The 22,734-nt window shown below is 37.2% G+C and overlaps 1 protein-coding gene across 1 annotated transcript in view; it reads right to left on the reverse strand.

Moving 5' to 3' along the window:
• STAG1 (stromal antigen 1) overlaps positions 1-22,734 on the reverse strand; it is a 331,873-nt gene that overhangs the window by 128,090 nt on the left and 181,049 nt on the right. The window contains exons 8-9 of the mRNA XM_008152885.3: positions 5,797-5,948; positions 3,096-3,169 (exon numbers count right to left, since the gene is read on the reverse strand). Of these exons, the coding sequence (XP_008151107.1) occupies positions 3,096-3,169; positions 5,797-5,948 (226 nt within the window). The remainder of the gene's footprint in view (positions 1-3,095; positions 3,170-5,796; positions 5,949-22,734) is intronic.

Below are 22,734 nucleotides of genomic sequence, written 5' to 3' on the forward strand. Positions count from 1 at the left end.
GAAATAAAAAGTTAGGATAGATCTATAAGAAACTTAATTAGTAATTAAAAATCTTCACACAAATAAAACCCTAGGCTTTAAGTTCTTCCCTAGTGAAATCTATCAAATTAATACAAAAGAAATATCACTAATCTTTCATAAACTCTTTCAGAAAATAAAGCAGGAGGGAACATTTACTGGTGTACTCTATGGGGCCAGTAACCAAGTATTACCATTATAAAAGTAAACACAAAATTCCTTAATAAAATATCAGCAAATAAAACCCAGTAGCATATAAAAAGGATTATATACCATGAGCACATGAAATTTGCCCCAGAACACAAGATTGGCCTAATATCTAAAAGATCAGTTCATATAATGCACTATATTAATAGAATAATAAAAAACCTGTATTATCATCTCAACCAAAACAGAAAAATAAAATAAAATGACCAACCATTATAAAAATAACCAACGAATTAGGCTAAAAGGGAATTTCCTCATCCCACTACATGGTAACAACATAAAACTTAGAGCTAGCATCGACCTACGAACCAGGAGATTACGGCTCAATTCCCAGTCAGGGCACATGCCAGGGTTGAAGGCTCAATCCCCTGTGTGGGGTGTGCAGGAGGCAGCCAATCAACGATTCTCTTTCAGCACTGATGTTTCTATCTCTCCCTTTGCCTTCCTCTCTGAAATCAATAAAAACATTAAAAAAAAAAAAGGAAATAAAAAAACAATTCCATTTACAATAATAGCATAAAATAAAATCACTGAAAAATTGTACACTGAAAATCATAAAAAATTCCTCAGAAAAATTAAAGGACATCTGAATAAATTAAGATGCAATCATAGATTGGAGGATTCAGTATTATTTAGAGGGTAATTCTCTCCAAACTGGTCTACAGATTCATTATATTCTCCATCAAAATCCCAGCAAGCTTGTGCATAAAAATTGACAAGCTAATCCTAAAATTTATATAGAAAAGGGGAAGAGGTATAATAATCACAACAATTTTGAAAAAGAACAAAGGAGGAAGACTTAACACTACTTGATATTAAAAACTTACTATAAAAAACTGTATGTTCTCACTTAAATATAGAATCTAAGATAGTCAAATTCAAAGAAAGAGAGAGCAGAATGGTGGCTGCCAGAGGTTTGGAGGGGTGGGAGGGAGTATTGGGGAAAATAAGGAAATAATAATCAAAGAGTATAAACTTCCAGTTATAACGTGAATAAGTTCTGGGGATCTAATGTATAGTTACGGTGACTAGAGAAACAATACTGTATTACATACTTGAAAATTACTGAGAGTACATCTCAAATTTTTATCACCACACACACACAAAAAGGTAATTACTAGTATGTGATGTGATGGAGGTATTAACTAACCTTACTGTCGTCATTATTTAAGAATATATATGTGTATGAAGTCATCACATTGTATACCTTAAAATTACATATGTTATATGTCAATTATAAATCAATAAAGCTAAAAAAAATGCCACCTACTCTAAAGCTAAAGTAATAAATATAGTTGGTATGAGTATACAGACACATTAGCAAATCCAGAAATAAAACCTTGTTCAGTATTTATGGTCATTTGATTTTCAAAAACAGTGCCAAGACAAATCAATTGGAGAAGGATAGTCTTTCACCAAATGGTGCTTGGACAAATTAATATGCAAAAGTTGGACTTATATCCTTATTATTGCACCATATGCAGAAATTAACTTTATATATGGTTCATAACTGAGAAGATTAAATGATTAGACTTCTACAATAAAACACAGAAGAAAATTTGAGGTTAGACAAAATGCTCAAAACATGACATAAAAAACATTACCACATAAATAAAATCAAGAAATAAATTCATTTAAATTGAAAGCTTTTGCTCTCCAAAAGGCATTATGAAGCAAACAAACAGAAAGTGATAGGCTGGGGGGAAAATAACTGCAAGTCATTTATGTGATAATACATTGTATCATGAACATAAAAAAGTACTCCTGTAAAAGCTCTCTTAGAACAGTAAATTTGTAAAGGTGAAAGACTCAAACAATACTATCAACAAATTTTGACCTAATTGATACAAAGGAAAAGCACAATACACATTCTTTTCCTCAGCAACTAAAACATTTACCAAGAGAGACCATATTGTGGACCATAAAACGAATCTCAATAAATTTAAAAACATTCAAATCATACAAATTATGTTCTCTAACTACAATGGAACTATTAAAAATCAATAACAGAAAGTTATTTGGAAAGATCTCAGATATTTGCAAACTAAATACCACACTTCTAAATAACCCATGGGTCAAAGAAAAGAACCAAAATATAAGAATATTTTGAGCTGAATGAAAATGAAAACACAACATGTGCAAATTTAGGGGATACAACTAAAGTAGTGCTAGGAGAGAAATGTATAGGACTAAATTCCTATATTAGGAAAAAAGAGGTTTCAAACCAATTACCTCAGTTTCCACCTTGAGAAACTAAAGAAGAGATAAAGTGAAACCCAAAGTTAAGCATGTATAATTAACAGAAGGTAACAAGTGTATGTATATTAGCCACTAATTCTTGTGAAATATGCTCTTTAATTATATAGTTAATGTTTTTAAAGTTCACAGGTTTCACAGAAAGACAACCTAAATTCATTTGCAATGTAGCATGACAAAAATAGTTGGGAAATACTATGCTTCTACTTTCATGCATATAGTTGAAGGTAAAGAAAAATAATGTTATGAAGTTGTTGTATTATCTTCACAGACTGCTGGTTAATTTGACCACGGAACAAGGTGAGTACCACAGGACAGGAAGCAAGGCAATTATCAAGACAATCACATCTTATTAAGGGCACATTAACTTAAGATTACCTATTCCATCAATACAAATGCAAGTACATAGGGTGCCTCTAACAGTGTTATGTCCTGAATTTGGAAGAGTGTGGCAGTGACAGCATAATAGTAACATTTATTTAGCTTTTATAACCAGAGATGTTTTCCAGAAAACAAATCAAGACGAGTTTTATATCTCTAGAACTACCTAGAACTACAAAGAAGCAATAAATTCTAAGTTTAAAATCTTCTAAATGATTTTAAAAATCCCTTACCGGTATCTATGAACAAATATACCCTTAAAAATAGAGTTCATCATATTTTCGATTTCATCCTGATTTTCTTGTAGCTGAAATAAAAAATAAATTAATTAAAATGTTGATTTTATTTAGAACAGTGGTTTTTAACCTTTTTCATCTCATGGCGCACACAAACTATTAAAATTCTGCTGCACACACACACAAATTTTTTTTTTTTGCCGATCTGACAAAAAAATAGGTATAATTTTGATTCATTCACACCGGATGGCTATTGTGTTTGACAATCTCAGGGAAAATAGGTCAGTGCCCCTGACTAAATAGTCAGGTATGTTTTAAAAATTCTTGTGGCACACCAGAAAGCCTCTTGAGGCACACAGGTTAAAAATAGCTGATTTAGCCGAAACCGGTTTGGCGCAGTGGACAGAGCGTCGGCCTGCGGACTGACAGGTCCCAGGTTCGATTCCGGTCAAGGGCATGTACCTTGGTTGCGGGAACATCCCCAGTAGGGGGTGTGCAGGAGGCAGCTGATCGAAGTTTCTCTCTCATCGATGTTTCTAATTCTCTATCCCTCTCCTTTCCTCTCTGTAAAAAATCAATAAAAATATAGTAAAAAAAAAAAAATAGCTGATTTATAATGAACAGTTCCAATTGTTTTTAATAACTGCTAATTCTCATTTGGGGTAATTATCAATCCTTTTTCTCACTTATTGTGCAGCATATTACCAGTATTCTTGCATTACTTCTACAACTATACTAGTGGATTTAGAACCTCTCTCTTTCTTGACACTAAAAGAAGTGGTGCTAAGGTGGTGAGATTGCTATCTCCAAAATTTCATTTGCTTTGGGAATAGTCCTCAATTTCTATACCTCTTTTGTCCAAACCAGGTCCTTGGCTTGATTTTGTCTTTCTTGGCAACAGATTTCCCATGATTATCATACTTGCCACTGTAGAAGAAATTTCCTATTCTACCTAAAGTATCCAAATATGACTCTGCATCCGATTAGCTCATGACTGAGAGTAGGCTAAATTTCCAGTATAGGAGGCATAATCGAAAGCAACAAGGTTCCTAGCCATCAGTGGTAGAATGTAGCAACAAAATAAAACACTACAGCAAAGATAATAAATTTCAGGCAACACTACTGATCAGAATTAAAGTTTTGAGTTTATTCACTGCTCAAAAGGAATAAAAACACTGATATAAAATTACATTCAATGTGATATTTCTTATTCTAATTTGTTTTGTATTAATACTCAGTGAAATACTGGCTTTAACTGCAAACTCCAATGTGACAAAACTCCTCAGACTTATTCCTTCAGACTTTTTAAAAAATCCTCACCTGAGGAAATGTTTTTCATTGATTTTTAGAGAGAGAGGAAAGGAGAGAGAAAGAGAAAAAGAGAGAGAGAGAAAGAAACATTGACTGGTTGCCTCCCACACATGCACCAACTGGGGATCAAACCACAAACCAGGTATGTGTCCCGACCTGGAATCGAACCCACAACCCTTTGGTATATGGGACTGAGCCACTCGACCAAAGCCAGATTTATTTTTTTGCTGTATACTGTTTCAGGTTTGACTGAAATAAGTTTAAGAATACTTTTATGGTAAAGCATTCATAATAGTGCAACTTACTTATAAGTTACACTTTTCTTGCACTTATTTTAAAAAATAATTTATAAGAAATATATAGTTTGGTTAGTAGTACTTACTGAAGCCACAGTTCCAAAATTTACTCCCGTAGTATTACAAATATAGTATGTGTTCTGAGTTTAATTGTACCCCTCAAAAATTCATATGCTAAAGTGCTAAATCTTGCCACATCAAACCTTATTTAGAAATAGGGTGTGGCAGAGGTTGTAGGCTAAGATAGGGCCACACCAACGTAGGGTGGGCCCATAATCCAATATGACTGGTTTCTTTAGAAAAAGTAGAAATTTAGACTTGCACACACACAGGGAGAAAGAAGGCCATGTGAAGACTGAAATTATCTTTCACTTGTAGCCCATAGAACTCTGAGAAAAAAAATCCTTTTCTTTAAGCCACTCAGTTTGTGGAATCTATTACAGCAGCCCTAGCATGCTAATACAGAATGGATTATAATTTAATCATAAGTTTGCTGCTTCTTTTTGCCTGTTATAACCCATTATTCATTGATAGAAATTTGTAGCAATGTGATAGTAATCCTTTTTCAAGTTAAAATATAAAGTCATACTGTAGATCTAAAATTTTATTTTGTATTGAATAAAAATATTACCTACTAAAAATCTAGTTTAAAGTAATTTTCAACACATATATGAAAATTTCATTGTAAAACTGAGACTGATCTTATTCACAAGAGTGCCTTATATATTTAGCTAATGGTAGGCTTCGGCTTTCTCCTAGAAATGCAGGCTTTGCTGGCCCTTAGTTCTTATGTTAATACTTATCATGCTTTCTTTGCCCATAGCCTGATAATGTTTATGAGTTACCTAACTCCCGTACAACCTTTTTTCAAAAGTAGAATTGTCCTGTGATTCTCTTCTGCCATTAGCACTCAGATAATCACTGGCTGAATACTGTAGGTTCATTTTAAAACTTTGAGATCAAATAATATAATTTTAAAAAGTAAATTAAGAAAATACACAAACTGTTTCACAGGGGAAAAAAAACTAATATGATATATATTTCCTACACATTTACGTTAACATAAGAATTTCAGATATCATGAAACTTACCTCTTTGCGTTTCTGAAGTAGTAACTCCAACCTTTCATTGGCTCTTTTTCCAATCATTTTATTTCTTTCAGCTTCATATTGTCTCTGTGTATTATCCTGATGAATACTGAGGTTTAAGGCAACATTCACCAAAGCAGTCATGAGCTTCATGGCTATGAAATAAATGAAGACTATAGTATTCAACTATGAATCAGAACTTCATAAGGTTACAAATTTATAATGGAAACAGATGAAAAGAATTTCTGTTTTATAATCAGGCATAATTTAAGTGAAAAATAAAAATAAAAATTATTTTATAGAAATTGTCATCTTACTCTGAAACAGTGTCACTAGAGTTTGGCTCATTAACCTTTCCCACTTAAAAACAGCCCTATCCTAATAACCATCAGCAGGACGGATTTAGATAGTATCTTCTACAACCCATCTCCTCAGTCCTCAAATACGCACATCTTAGTGAGAGCATACTAATCAAACCTACTCTTCTAACCACCAGTTCTGAGTATACAATTGCTTTCTTAATACCTATATTAATTAGATGCATCAATCAGTTCATGATTTGTACCCCAAAGATTGATCCTCTGCTCATATTGCTAACCTCAGTGAATGGCATAACATAACCTCCAACCCCTGAAAAACAGACTGATCCTACCAATCTCATTAAATTCATTAAAAATGTATTCTGTGAATTTCTGACTGACCTATTTTCCTTAGTAAGTGTTAACGTACTTTTAAATGTTCACTTGTATTTGTAAATCTTGTTAAGTATTTTCAAACTTCTGTTTCAAGTGCTCTGAGAAACAGGTATGACATAAACCTTAAACTTTTATCTCTGTTATTCATATTTATATTCATTATTGAGATGGTGAAAATGTAGGAAATATTGGTAGAGAAATAAGAGGGTTGGTGTTGATAAAATAATTTCCCTCATTTTTTTAAGGTTATTCACCTGCAAAAACAAATGTTCAGTTATAAAAAATGAACTGATCAGTGTTTTGGAAAAATTGATCCATTTATCTTCATATCCAAACTAAATATCCAAACCTAAATATGAGCATGCATTTCTTTTAAAATGTCACTATTTCCCTTTAAAATACATATATAAATATATATACATAAATGCTGTATCTCTACCTACCTACCTATCTACACACACACACACACACACACACACACACACACTCTGTTATTCTGAATCTCTATCTACATTTTGGCTAACTCCATGTTAATAGTGATTGCTACTGCCCTTAAATCAAAATATAAAACATAAATCCTAAAAACAAATGTATTAAAGTTAGAGTACATTTAGAAATGTATTTAATGAAATTGTTTTCCTTTTCCTGAGATACAATGTCTCAATAGAGTAAACTGAGAAATATTGTTTCAAAATATAGGCTAGTAATTTTAAGCATTTTACACATTGTCAGTACAATATCTGATAATACTAAGAAAGTTAAAAGCACTTTTTAAATTAATCTGTATAAAAAAGGGCAAGAGCTCAAGAACATGAGGGAACTGTGACAATTAAAACTGCCCAAGTCAGGAATAACAGTTTAACAGAGCATGTCCTGAGCATACAAAGTCTTACCCAATGAAGCTTAATTTACTATATACTTCTAGTTCTATAAAAAAAAGAAGTGACTTGAAGATCAAGGAGTTGGAAAGCATTAAAATTAACACCAACCCTAGCTGGAATTCACCACTGGAAGCTGAGATACATATTTTCTTGAATTTAATAGCTTTTGCTTTCAGCTATGTATCTCTTTGTGAACCTAGATCCCAAACTCCAACTGTCATTGTGTAATGACCTGCCACCCATCCTAGTTATATATAAACAAAATAAATCAACACACTAGAATAATGAAAAAAATGCGAAATAATCAAAACATTTTCAGAAAAGTATTAGATATAATATAGTAGTATTATTCATTGAGACAAAATACTTATGAATCTGTAAACATACACTTGACTAAAATTTTTATTTAACATACCACCAACACATAGCAAATAAAGCTATTAAAGAAAGACTTTCTAACTTAATGACACAGATACAACATGGGGATTGTGAAGTCTAATTGAGTCTACTAAAAAAAGACTAATTTCTGCAGATTGTGAGCACTAATTACATTTTACTGGCATTTCTAACAGAACCATTTTATAAATGAACTAGAGGCCCAGTTCATGAAAATTCCTGCCCCTGGGGGCTCTGTAAGCCCAGCCTGCCCCCTCTCACAGTCCAGGAGCCCTCAGGGGCAGGAAGCAACCCAGTGATCAGGGGAAGGTGACGCCCAATCACACCTCTGCTGCTGCCACTGCTGGCAGCGCAAGCCTCGGCCGGCCCTGGTTACCTGAGCCTTGGGCAGCCCTGGGCGGCCCAGCAGCCACTAGCAGCCTTAGGCTTGCCTGTGCCTCAGGCTGGCCCTAGGTGGCTGGGCAGCGGCCATCAGCGGCTTGCCTGTGCCTCGGGCCGGCTCTGGGTAGCTGGGGGGCTGAGGGAACTGGGGGACTCCGGAGGCAGGTGCGCAGGGCGGCTGGACCTGCCTGGGGGCGGGCTCGGCTGGGCCATGCGCCTGCCACCCCAGCAGGGCTGAGGCAACTGGGCGCCGCCATCTTGTGGCTTGAGGGTGTGACAGTCAATTAGCATATTCCCGCCTTATTGGCTGTGGGTGCCACCATCTTTGTGAGGGTGTGATGGTCAATTAGCATATTCCCCTCTTTATTAGATAGGATAATCATATAGAAGTTCAGCTGGATTCTGTTACATGGGCTGTTAAGTGCCTTCTCCTTGTCAACCAAAGAGAATACTTCATTTATCCTTTGAATTTTAACTGCTGACTACTACTTGCTCTAGTACTATAGAATGGTAAACTTGTGCTGCTCAGAAGTGTGGTTTGCAAACAGGTGCTAACAAAAAACGGCTTGTTACCACTTCATTTTAAGTACAAATTTAAAAGTAAGTTTTTAGAAATGTTTGTTATAATTTGACAGAGTAATCTATGTCTGTTGAATCTAATAATGAAATGACACTAAAACTATTTATTTTGAAAATAATTGTATTATATTTTACAAAGTACTAGTTATAACAGGTTGGTAATTTAAAAACTAGTCTTTCATCAGAGAGTTCAAGAAGCACTTGTTTAATGCTTCCCCATTCATTGGTCAACCCAGCATATGCTGAGCATTATGTACTAGAAGTCAAAAAGTACACAAGAAAAAAAAAGGAAAAAAAAGCGCACAAGACAGTATCTGCCCTCATATTTTTTACTCCCTAGTGAGAATAAACAAACAGATAATATATAAATGAAAGATAGTCAGATAATGAAAATATCTATCAAGAAAACTAAAGTATGGTTAAAAAAAAAGTATGGTAAGAGGATGAGTAAAGCGGATGGTCAGGCAAGAAGGCCTCATTGAAGAGCTCATGTTTAAGCATGGAGTGAAAAAGCATGTATAACAGAACAGTGTTCCAAAGTAATGAGGTAAATTGTTATGAGATGGGCACTTATAAAAAAGCAAGGTGGTTAGTGTGGCTAAAGCATAGAAATAGGCAGAGGCAGGAGATGAGGTTGAAGAAAAAAATCAAGGAGCCACATTATAGGTTCTACTAGGATCAAATAAGATCTTACGATTAAATCTAAGTGAGGTAAGTCCCACTGGAAAATTTGGGGTGAGAAATATTCTGATTTACATTCTAAACTTCTGTGTGAACAGACTATAGAACAGTAAAAGGAGAAAAAGGAGAGAACAAATAGTACACTGAAGAGAGAGCTAAAAATGCAGGGCGTCCCCCATCCCCAAAAGTATACATACTTTAATAGCTGATAGTTCAATTTTGAAAATAAGTCCTGACTGGTTTGGCTCAGTGGTTAGAGTGTAGGCCCTCGGACCGAAGGGTCTCAGGTTAGATTCTGGGTCAAAGGCACGTACCTTGGGCAGGTTCAATCCCTGGCCCTGGTCAGGGCATGAGCAGGAGGCAACCAATCAATGTGTCTCTAATACGGTGATGTTTCTCTCTCTCTCTTCCCTCCTTCGCCATCCCTTCCACTCTCTCTAAAAATCAAAGAAATATCCTCACTCCTTGGGCGAGGATTAAAAAAATAAATAAAAAATGAAATGTATTTTAATAAACACTGCCTTTATAATTATTCAAAGTGAGTGTACATACATTTTTGGGGGACACCCTATATTTTGACGAATGGTTGCAATGATGACTAAAGATTTTGGCCTTGAGCAACTCAGTAAAGCAAAGTTAGCTTGGATGTAAGTTGTAGCAATAGGTAGAGAAAAATGTTTAGATGTGAAATATATTTTGAAGGTAGAGCTATAATATAATAGATTATATGTAGGAATTGACATAAATAGAAAATGCAAGAAGAGAAGTTTTGTGGTTATTGGGTATCTACTAGTGAGTAGAAATGTCTAGTAGATATAACATTTGGAAGTTGTCATCATCAAAGATATTGGTATTTAGACACAAAAACTGGATGGCACATCCATCCAATGGTTAACTACTCAGCTGTTAGAAAAAAGTGGCATGATTTTGTGTGCTGTCAAGAAAAACTCCACCAAGTTATTTGTTTATGAGGAAGGGGAGGGAGAAAAATGCCTATCAATGTGTATATTATGCTAGTATTTATGCAAAAGAAGGAATGTGTTTTCTATTTTTATGTGCCAGTCACTCTTCTAAGCTCTTTATACATACCTGTTCATTTACACCTCACAACTCTATCAAATAAGCACTATTATAATTATCTTTTTTTTTTTTTTAACATAAGAGAAAACTGAGGCACAGATTGGCTAAGAGACTTGCAAGTCATACAGTCAGTATCTGGCAGAGATAGAATTTAATTACAGGCAATCATGCTCTGTAATCCAAGTTGTTAACCATTACAGCATACTGCCTCTCATTAAATATGCATGCACTATTATCATACTAGTGGTCTGGTGCACGAAATTCGTGCACGGGGCAGCGGGGGGGGGGGGTCCCTCAGCCCAGCCTGCACCCTCTCCAATCTGGGACCCCTTGAAGGATGTCCTACTGCTGGGTTATAGAAATCAGGCCATGGGGGTGTGGCCAGCCTGGGTGAGGGGCTGATGGCTGTTTGCAGGCTGGTCAAACCCCCCAGCGGGGACCCTTACCCCACGGGGGTGTGGCCAGCCTGGGTGAGGGGCTAAGGGCTGTTTTCAGGCTGGCCACACCCCCTTCAGGGTGGGGGTCCCCGCTGGGGTACCTGGCCAGTCTGGGTGAGGGGCTAATAGCTGTTTGCAGGCTGGCCACGCCCCCCGGTGACCCAAGCTCCCAGCCCCTCCTTTTTTTTTTCAGCCCCTCCTTGAGCAGAGGCCAGGGCCAGCTGGAAGGAGGTATCTAGGATTTATTTATCTTCTATAATTGAAACTTTGTAGCCTTGAGTGGAGGCCAGGGCTGGCCAGGGCAGGTGGGAAGCTTGGCTTCCTCCATCGCCAGGGGCAACCCAAGCCTCCTGCTTGCTCTAGCTCCGTGGCCGCTGCCATCTTTGTCGGGTTAATTTGCATACTCGCTCTTATTGGCTGGTGGGCGTAGCAGAGGTATGGTCAATTTGCATGTTTCTCTTTTATTAGTGTAGAAAATATGAAAAGATATGTAAGAAACTGGCAATTGGTTGTCTTCAAGGAAGAGAATTTGATGGCTAAGAACTGTGAGTGGAAAAGTGACATTGCACCATACTATGTGTTTTTTAATTTTTAAGGTCACACGACTGTATTATCTCTCCCATCATAATTATATTTTAATAGAATTAAAAAACCCTATGGAATTGGCTTTCACTTTATTCACTAAGGAGTGAATGAAGACAAAAGATAAAGACATCTGAAGATTGAGTCCTGAGTTAATTCAGTATTTACAACTTAGCTTTCTAAGATCCACAAGGGCAGTGTGGTATTCCAGAAAACAAGCAAAGACAGTGCTTCAAGAAGGAATAAGTAGGCCCTAGCTGGTTTGGCACAGTGGAGAGAGCATCAGCCTGTGGACTAAAGGATCCCAGGTTTGATTCCAGCCAAGGGCACATGCCCAGGTTGTGGGCTTGGTCCTCAGTAGGGGGCGTGCAGGAGGCAGCCAATAAATCATTCTCTCTCATCATTGATGTTTCTCTCTCTCTCTCCCTCTCCTTTCCTCTCTGAAATCAATAAAAATATAAATATAAAAAGCAATCCCATTTACCATCACACCAAAAAAAATTAAGATACCTAGGAATAAACTTAACTAAGGAGGTAAAATACCTATACGCGGAAAACTACACAACACTGAAAAAAGAGATAGAGGAGGACATAAACAGATGGAAGAACATACCATGTTCATGGATTGGTAGAATCAACATCATCAAAATGTCCATACTACTCAAAGCAATCTATAATTTCAATGCACTCCCCATTAAAATACCAACGGCATACTTCACAGACCTAGAACGAACTTTCAAAAAATTCATCTGGAATAAAAAAAGACCCCGAATAGCTACAGCAATCCTGAGAAAGAAGAACAAAGTAGGAGGGATCTCAATATCAGATTTCAAGCTATATTACAAAGCTACTGTTCTCAAAACTGCCTGGTATTGGCACAAGAACAGACAGATAGATCAATGGAATAGAATAGAGAACCCAGAAATCGATCCAAATCGCTATGCTCAATTAATATTTGACAAAGGAGGCATGAACATACAATGGAGTCAAGACAGTCTCTTCAATAAATGGTGTTGGGAAAATTGGACAGATACATGCAAAAAAATGAAACTAGACCACCAACTTACACCATACACAAAAATAAACTCAAAATGGATTAAGGACTTAAACATAAGACAGGAAACCATAAAAATACTAGAGGAATCTACAGGCAGAAAAATTTCTGACATATGCCAAAAGAACTTCTTCACTGATACTGCTCCTAGCGCAATGGAAGCTAAAGAGAAAATAAACAAATGGGATTACATCAAAATAAAAAGCTTTTGTACAGCAATGGAAGCCATCAATAAAACAACAAGAAAGCCCACTGCATGGGAGAACCTATTTGCCAACGATATAAACAATAAGGGTTTAATCTCCAACATTTACAGGGAACTCATACAACTTAACAAAAAGAAGATAAACAACCCAATCAAAAAATGGGCAACTGATCTAAATAGACACTTTTTGAAAGAATACAGAAGGAAGGCCAAGAGACATATGAAAACCTGCTCAAAGTCACTAATCATCAGAGAGATGCAAATCAAAACAATGCGGTACCATCTCACACCTGTCAGAATGGCCATTATCAACAAGTCAACAAATGACAAGTGCTGGCGAGGATGTGGAGAAAAAGGAACCCTCATGCACTGCTGGTGGGAATGCAGACTGGTGCAGCCACTGTGGAGAACAGTATGGAGTTTCCTTAAAAAACTAAAAATAGAACTCCCATTTGACCCAGTGATCCCACTTCTAGGAGTATATCCTAAGAAACTGGAAACATCAATCAGAAAGGATATATGCACCCCTATGTTCATAGCAGCACAATTCACCATAGCTAAGATTTGGAAACAGCCTAAGTGCCCATCAGCAGATGAGTGGATTAAAAAACTGCGGTACATCTACACAATGGAATACTACGCTGCGGTAAAAAAGAATGAACTCTTACCATTTGCAACAATATGGATGGAGATGGAGAACATTATGCTTAGTGAAATAAGCCAGGCAGAGAAAGATAAATATCACATGATCTCACTCATTTGTGGAATATAATGAACAACATAAACTGATGGGGGGAAAAATAGATCCAGAAACAGAGAAACATCAATCAGAATGTCAAACCTTAGGGAAGAAATTATGAGGTAACCAGAAACCCAAGAATGCACGAGAACGTCTTTCCAGCCATGCTAGCAATCATGAGATGTACGGTAATTTTACCTGGGACAAGAGGGTAAGTATTTTGGACTTATGCTCCTGACCCTTCATGGGTAAGACCCCTTATGTGGGCTGATCCCCTGACTAATGTAGTTACCAACAATACCAAACACCTTGGTCATCCAGGAGGTCCATGGGTGGGGCAAGAAAGTATAAATACACAGGGGTCTCCACTCAACTTCCCTTTTGTATGACAGAAAATCAAAACAATGCCCCCTTGTGTGTAGAATTAAAGAGAGGTTTCTAGCTTGTGAGGACACCAAAGAAAGGGTGTCACTACTATCACTACTTGCCCGCGGTAGAGGTGCAGAAAATGTAACTAAGACCTTGTCTATACAAAAAGAAATAGACAGCCAGTTTGAAAGGGAATTGCCATGGACTAGAACAAAGAATATCCTTACATGATATTATTCTACACTGTTATTAAAATTTTTCCCAGATCTGGATCACCCCCATTACTTATAATAGTTAATCGCACCCGTGGGGATAAAAAAAAAATTTAAAAATCATCTGTTTGGTGCTTGAGACAAACGTAACACATCTCTAGATATTTTAGAATTACAACAGCATATTATACAATTATCCCAAACAAACTTACAAACTAATTCTTTGAATGTGTGGCAGCAATTTAAAAAAGGACATGAAAGGGTTTAATCCCTTCCACTGTGTAGAGGGCCCCCTGGGAAGGCACCTGAGCATTCTAAATTGGCCCCTCTTGCCCTCTTGGCCAAGAGGGACCCGCTTCTCACAATCCAATTGTCCACAGCTGTTGCCTGAGCTTCTGTTCATGCCAAGGTTGATACCTCGTGATGGCTGGTACCATGGATCTGTCTCTTGCCCAGTGGGGAGAGCTGGGCCTCCTTGGAGAAGAAACCTGGGTTCCACAAGATATGTTATCAGTGCTGGGCCCCTGCCAGCAGGCGAGGGGATCCCAAGGCAGGTGCTGGGCGTGGAGGCCATGGGGGCATAGGCGACCAAGGAGACAGAACTGAAGCTCACATCACTCTGCTTGGCCCCGGAGGATGGCTGGTTAGCCAGCGACGGGTAAGATTCCTCAGGGAAGGAACAACCTAAGACAGGCACAGTCGCATAGAGGCCATCAGGAGAGAACTTGGGGGTCAACAGAGGTGGGGCACAGACCTTCACCCCCCCAAGTTTGCAGGGGCCTGAACCCTCAACCCTGCTGAGGGAGATCTCCTGCCCCCATGGCTGCTCAGCTTCACATGCCCAGCTCAAATCGGGACCCAGGTAACAGAGACTTGGCCGACAGCAGATGCCCTCTCACTGCAACAAGACTTGATGTAGATGTCTTGCACCCATGATCCAGGGAACTGGGGTCTATGACATCTAAATCCATCCTAGCACCAGGAATGCTCAGGGTCTACTCAAGAAGGCAAATAATCCTCTCCACTAATATTTACAGGGTAAAACAAGATGGTTGTTAGAGTATTAAATTTGGCAGTAAAATAGTAGTCAAGTTTTCAGACTAATTTAAATTGGCCAATCAAAATAAGCAAATACTCTAGAAAAATCAATTGTACTGGACAAAAAAGCTGTTTCTAAAGTGTTAACTAAAATTTTTATTGGTAGTTCATCTCATGGTAAAATTGCGTAACATATAATGAACCTAAAGCAGTCACATTTTAGTGCAAAAAGGTAAAATTTAAAAGCTATCAAGATTACAGCATAAAACTTCCAAAAGCCTCCCAATATTTAAACCAAAAAAGGGGGGATAGTAGAAGAATATCATGTAAGGAAAAATATCCTGTAAATAAATTACATCTAGAAAATTTTTACTTTAGAAAATTAACTTTCATTTGTAATGCTAACAGCAAGACACCCAGGTAAAACATACATGGTGTCAAAACAAGCCAAAGGAAAATCGTTGGGGCAAAAAAATGAAAAAGGATCGCAAGTCAAATTTATAGAAAATATTCCTTTATTAACTTTTGGTCGAGAATATGTGTGTATATTTTCAGAAAACAACTCCGAGACCATGTGGATTCCTGCAACAGAGAGGAATTGACAGGAGTGCTCCAGCCATGAAGACAGAAGAGAAACAGTCCAGAGATAGAAGACGCTGACCATGCCTTGCCATACTAGCAGTCAGCAGATGTGCGTCACTGCAGATTGCCCAGGACCAAACCAGAGAGGGTCGTACCTGCATTACCACCATTTGTCCACCATCCAGAACTGAAATATTATTGCTGTTATGTACACATAAACAACTGTTGGACATAGAAAAAAAAAAAAGAAGAAGAAATAAGTAGCTATGTCTTTCCACAGAGAAAATGATAACTGAGTTGCCTGGTGATTTGGACAATAAAAAGGTACTGCTTACCTTAAGAGCAAAGGCACTGAAGTGGTAGAGAGAGAAACCTGATTGGAGTGGGTTCAAAGAGAGTAAGAGGAACCTTGGCCGGTATGGCTCAGTTGGTTGGAGGGTTCTCCCATACATGAAAAGGGGTGGGTTTGATTCCTCAATCAGGGAAGATGCCCAGGTTGCTGATTCAATCCCCTGTTGGGGTGCCTATAGGAGGCAATGTAATAAGAGATATGGATATACTAGAGGCCCAGTGCATGAATTCGAGCACAGGTGGGGTCTGGCTGGCCCACCCCCGATCAGGGTGTTGGGGGCCGATTGGGGGCGGGGCCAGCTTGGGGGGTGGGGCCGAGGGAGGTTGGCTGGCTGGTCCTGCCCTATTGGGCCAGTTGGCCGGCCGCAGTGTGCGTCAGTCAGGTCACTTGGCATGCATATATATATATATATATATATATATATATATATATATATAGAGAGAGAGAGAGAGAGAGAGAGAGAGAGAGAGAGAGAGAGAGATGGATACAGCTGCACCTAGATAAGTAGGCTTAATTCTTAATCTCTTCTGTCTCTATTGATTGATGTTTCTCTCTCACATCCAAGTTTCTTTCTCTCTCCCTTCTCTCTCTAAAAATAAAATACAGTTTTAAAAAGGGAGAATAGGAGGGGAGTGAGTAAAAATAGTGAACAGAAAAAATTCTTTGAGATTAGCAAAGGGAGAAATGGAATTGCAGCTAGAGGGATGTAAGAAAATAAGGGAAGGTATGATAATCTTACATGTCAACTTGGCTATGTGATAGTATTAAATCAAACACTAACGTAGGTGTTACTGTAAATGTATTTTGTAGCTATGATTAGCATTCAGTTGATTTAAAAAAAATGTATTTTTATTGATTTTAGAGAGAGAGGAAGGGAAAGGAGTAGGGAGAAACATAAATGTGAGAGAGGAACAAGGATCGGCTGTCTCCTGTACACCCCCTACTGGGGATCAAGCCAAAACCAGAGCCTGAGCCTTGACCAGGAATGGAACCGGCAACTGTTTGGTGCATGGGATGATGCTCAACCAACTGAGCCACACTGGCCTGGGCAACATTCAGTTGATTTTAAGTAAAGGAGATTACCCTCAATACTGTAGTGGGCCTCATCCTATCAAATGAATGCCTTAAGAGCAAAAACTGAGTATTCCTGGAGAAGGAGTATCTGCCTCAAAACTGTACAACTCTTGCCTAAGTTTCTAGCCTGCTGGCCTGCTCTACAAATTTCAAATTTGCCAGTTCCCACAATCTCATGAGCCAATTCATTGAAGTTAATCTCCTTCTCCCAAACACATACACACACACACACACACACACACACACACACACACACACACACACACACACCTATCTTAGTGTGTGTGTGTGTATGTATGTATGTATGTATGTGTGTGCGCGCGCAAATAAGTATATCTTCTATTGGTTCTGTGTTGGTGGAGAGCCCTAACTGATTAAGAATGTTTCTAAAAGATCAGAGCTGCTATAGCATATTAGTATAATGATAAATATTATCTAATAAAAGTGGGGAAATTGAAGTCGGGAGAGAAAAAAACATCTTGGAGAGCAAAGTTCTTAAGGCAGTGAACAGGAATTAGATCCACTGCACAGGGTATGGACTGACCCTAGATAGAGGGCGCTGTAATAAGAGATATGGACACAGTTGCACCTAGATACTAGTAAGTAGGCTTAATCCTTAATCTCTTCTGTCTCTATTTAAGCAAGCTAGATAATCAGCTAAGAGGATACGAGATATTATAGGTTTAAGAAGGTATAAAATAATCTTTTAAGAAAGTGGCAAATCCATGAAGTGGAATAGTGTAATAGGATTCCTAGGTAGCATTAAAGGTCCACTTGAGAGAAAAATGTAAAGCCCCAACATTATGATTATGTGTTTTTCATCAGCCACTTTCAGCTGCTTTGGTGCAGGTATGGAGTAGGACATGATTATAAAAAATCTGAAGGACAGAATCTGAACTGAAGAAGTGAAGACATAAAGAGTATACTAAAACACTAAAAATATAGCATTAATGGATTTACAGTCCCAATAGAAGAAAAACATTACTGGAGCTGGAAACACAGAGGAAAAACACTGGAACAAAAGGAATTGGTTACCAGCAAATAAAATGGTTTAAATTAAGATTGTAGGCATTGAGGGTGAGGGTCAGGAAGAGAGAGAAAAAAACATCAATGTGAGAAAAATTGATCCCTTGCCTCACGCCCTGACCAGGGATCAAACCTGAAACCTAGGATGTGTCCTGACCGGGAATCAAACCTGCAACCTTTTGGTGCACGCGTGGGACAATGCTCCAATCAACTGAGCCACCGGCTAGGGTGACTCTTTTAAACAATATCTAACAATTTGCATTTATGTCTTTCTAAACATAAAAATGAAAACTAAAAACTGCATTTATATTCAGTTGTATCTACTATACATTTGGAAACTATTACTGTACACCCTAGAAATATGTTTGCTAATAGAACAAACTAAATCTGTAAGAGAGGTATAATTATATTTCTTCTTTGTTAAAAAAAAACTTATTTAAAGAAACAAAAAGGCTTACAACTTCTACTTTCTAAATAATAAAGATTTACCAATCCTTGTGCCTCTTAAAAACCCAACTATAATAAGGAAAAAACAATTTTCACCTTTAATAAATCAAGAGACAATACGTGCAACGCCAAATGACAATATATTAATATATGAATATGGAAAGCAGAATGATGAGCAGAGAGCACACACATCAAACCAAATTATCAATAAGTGTGACAACTATTTCTAAAAGAAAAAACCCACAAAACTATTTTGCTCTGTAGAACCCAGAAGCATTCAGGAATTAAAGTCCCTTATATAATACTAGAGGCCCAGTGCACAGATTCGTGCACACTGAATGGAAATTAGAAAGTGGTTGGTGGGGTGGGACTGGGTGAGATAGGCCGGACACGCCCTGGAGTCAACCTCCTGGAGTCCCTCCTGGGCCGGCGGCATCTGGGGTGGTGCTGGGACTCAAAGGGCGTCTGCAGAGTGAGCAGGGTCCCTTCGGCAGGTGGGGTCCCTCGGCCAGGCCTGAGGGGATCAGGCCAAAACCGGCAGTCCGATATCTCCTGAGGCGTCCTGGGGTGCAAGAGGGCATTCTGCAAAGTTGCTGTTGTTCGGCAGCTCCTGCATTGAGCATCTGCCCCCTGGTGGTCACTGCGCAGCATAGCTACCGGTCGGACAGTCGCTTAGGCTTTTATATATATAGATGGTGTGGTATTTGCATATAACCTATCAACATCCTCCTGTATACTTCAAATCATCTCTAAATTACTTATAAGATTTAATACAATGTATGTTATGTAAACAGTTGTTTAGGAAATAATGAGAAGAAAAAAATGTTTGTACATGTTCAGTACATAGGCTCTACAAGTCAGCAACAACATAACATGGTTTTTTGAATATTTTCCATCTGTAGTTGGTTGAATCTGTGATATTTGAGGAAAGTTCCCAACATGAACAACAGTGATAAAAGCAGAGAATCAGAAGAGGCCAGTGAGGGGAGCAGAAAAACATTTCACAGTAATAATTAACATTGTCAATGAGATAAGATATTAAAATCAATGGAACAAAGTTTTAAAAAAGGCTAGGAGAATGAGAAAGAACTCTTAGAAAACTTAAAATAGCACTCCATATTAAGTTCAATAAAACACAGGGAAATGAGCAAAAGGGATCAGGACTCAAAAGCTGAGAAAAATACTTTAGAAAATATTCAATAATGTATTTTATATTGGATCAGACAATTACACATGAGGATATAATATACTTTTCAGGCATATAACATCTCAAATATATACTTCTCCAATATTGTTTTTCTCAAGAAGCTATAAAAAAATATGCTACCCAAAAAGGAGAGAATAAATGAAAAAAGCAAGCAATCAAAAGATGACAGGGAATCCAACAAAAGGCAAAGGATACAAACAATTGCAGAAAATTAAATAACTTAAAAGACATCTAGAGTTTAGAAAATGAGGCAGCTATATTAAACATAATCATAAAAATTTAAAAACAAAGAAAATGCATGTCACAAAACTGATTATAACATCCTATTATTTATTTAAAAATAAAACAAAAAATCATCACAAATGTGCACATGAGAAAAAAAACTTAATACCAACATGGTATCGCAATTATGAGGTGGTCTGATTATGGCTAATTTTTATTTTTGTATGTTTTTTCCTTTTCTGAAATCTCAAAAATTTCTTTACAAAAACCCTCAAAAGAAAGCTAATTTCCATACCTGATGATAAAAAGTAAAAGAGATAATTCTAAAAAAAATAGTTCTTTAAAACTAGAAAAATTTAAATTTTACTTTAGATAGCCATACTTACAGATTTGAAAGAGTAATTGCATTCTTAAAGTTTAATGTATTTTATGGGTACAGTTATATGATGTAGTGACATTTGCAAATTTGCTTAATTATGGGCATTAGTCCCATGAGAACACCAAAAGGCTACTATATACAAAAACTCTAGTAAACTGAAAAAAAAGTGTTACATGTACTGGGGGAGTGAAGAAAAAAAAAAGGTGATTAAAAAAAAAGTAATAGTGCAAAGACAAAGTAATGAGAAGGTAAGACTCTAGAAAAATATATTTTGTGGTGATATCCAGAAATGAAATTAATATATAGTTAAAAATCAATACAGTGCTCTAATGTGAAGATTGTTTACAATGATAATTACAATACTTCTTGAGATTCATCTCTACATAAAAAGCCTAATATGCTAATTGTCCCTCCGACTTGTTTGACCAGTCGCTATGATGCGCACTGACAACCAGGGGGCAGACGCTCCAACTGGTAGGTTAGCTTGCTGCTGGGGTCCGGACGAGGGACTGGGTGAGTCAGGCTAGACATGCCCTGGAGCCCTCCTGCGGTCCCTTCCCCACCCGATTGTGCACTGGTAGGTCCCACGGCCTGGCCTGCACCCTCTCACAATCCGGGACCCCTTGGGGGATGTCGGAGAGCTAGTTTCGGCCTGATCCCCGCAGGCCGAGGGACCCCACTGGTGCACGAATCCATGCACTGGGCCTCCAGTATAAAAAATAAATTCTAGGCTAAAAAAATAGGTAAGAAACATAAAATATAAAGACAAGGAGAGATTATCTATACTTTATAGTCTGTTCTTTGATGATGACAGAATGAGCTAAATTTTTCAGGGATAACCGTATATTCTAGATAACCAGAAATATTATGTCTGGTTAAGACTTATAAATATCTTACTGATTTAATAAGTACAATTTGGAACCTGAGAGCCAACAACTAAGTAAAATGAAAATTCATGCTGTTAGTTTTCTTAATAGCAGTTTTGATACAACTAATTTATTTACTTGTTTATTTCTAATTTCCCACTTGTAATGTCTTTTATTACAAAAATAGAGTAGGTGTTTAATAAATTTTAAGTAAAAACATGAATGAATGAAACACTTCAAACACGATTAGCTCTTTATGTCTTTACTGAATAATATCAGTAGCTTACTAAATGTCTGGCACCGATCCAAACACGCCTAATTTTTTTTAATAAGGTAGCTATCATTATCTTCTCCACTTAGCATATGATGAAAATGAGGCCACCAGATAAGTGAAGGACTTGTCCAAGTAACTCAGCTAATAATCGGCATATAGGGATATGGATCCAGACAGTCTGGCCCAGAACCCATTCTATGAACCACTGTATTACATGGTTTAAGGAACTGAAGGCCAAAGGAAAAAAAGTCAATTTACTAAGGTTGAATGATTTTCAGTCTATGAATGGAGAACAGAGCAATTTCATACATGATATTTTTTCTCAGAAATCCAAGGATGTTGACTTGGTAAAGAATGTTAATTAATAATAAATATTATGTCAATGTAAAATCAATCATATGTCAACATAGTACTGTTTAACAATAAGGTATACAGAAATGTTTACTTTTATCGACTGGTAAAGATTAGCCTCCTGGCATGGCATACTAAGGTCACTTGACTATCATATAACAATCTTACTCACATTTTCTAGTTATTTTCCAAAATTCACTTTAGAAAAACAGAAGAGACTCAATCACCATGCCATTATTTTTAAAAATATGTTTGTATTGATTTTTAGAGAGAGTAGAAGGGAGAGGGATATAGAAATATCAATGAGAAAGAAACATCTATTGGCTGCCTCCTGCATACCCCCTACTGGGGACTGAGCCTGCAACCCAGGCATGTGCCTGACTGGGAATAAAATAGGTGGCCTTGATTCATTGCTTGACGCCCAATCATTGAGCCATACCAGCAGGCACTATGCCATTATTAATATCAGTTTTGTATTCTTAATCCCTTTTTTCAAATTAGCATTTTCAACTAAGAAGTGAGAGATAGTCAATATTAATTTATTTGTAACATCATAGAAAATTATGGTGATAAAATAGCAAAAAATAAAAAAATTAAAGCAACATTATTCATCTTGCAAGCTGCCATCTAAAAGATATTTGAAGTAAACATTTGTTGTAAAGTATTGGTATACATTTTAAAAAGCAAACACCTAAGAATAATATCATTATAAATAGGAAAAATAGATTCACTGAGTAGAATTTTCTTCATAATACCAATTAACAAAGTGGCAACACAAAAAAAAATCTTATCCATTTTTGACCTTGGGAAAAAAATTTTTCTCAGGTAAGTT

Source organism: Eptesicus fuscus, chromosome 18 (genome assembly GCF_027574615.1).
Source record: "Eptesicus fuscus isolate TK198812 chromosome 18, DD_ASM_mEF_20220401, whole genome shotgun sequence".
NCBI classification, from domain to species: domain Eukaryota; kingdom Metazoa; phylum Chordata; class Mammalia; order Chiroptera; family Vespertilionidae; genus Eptesicus; species Eptesicus fuscus.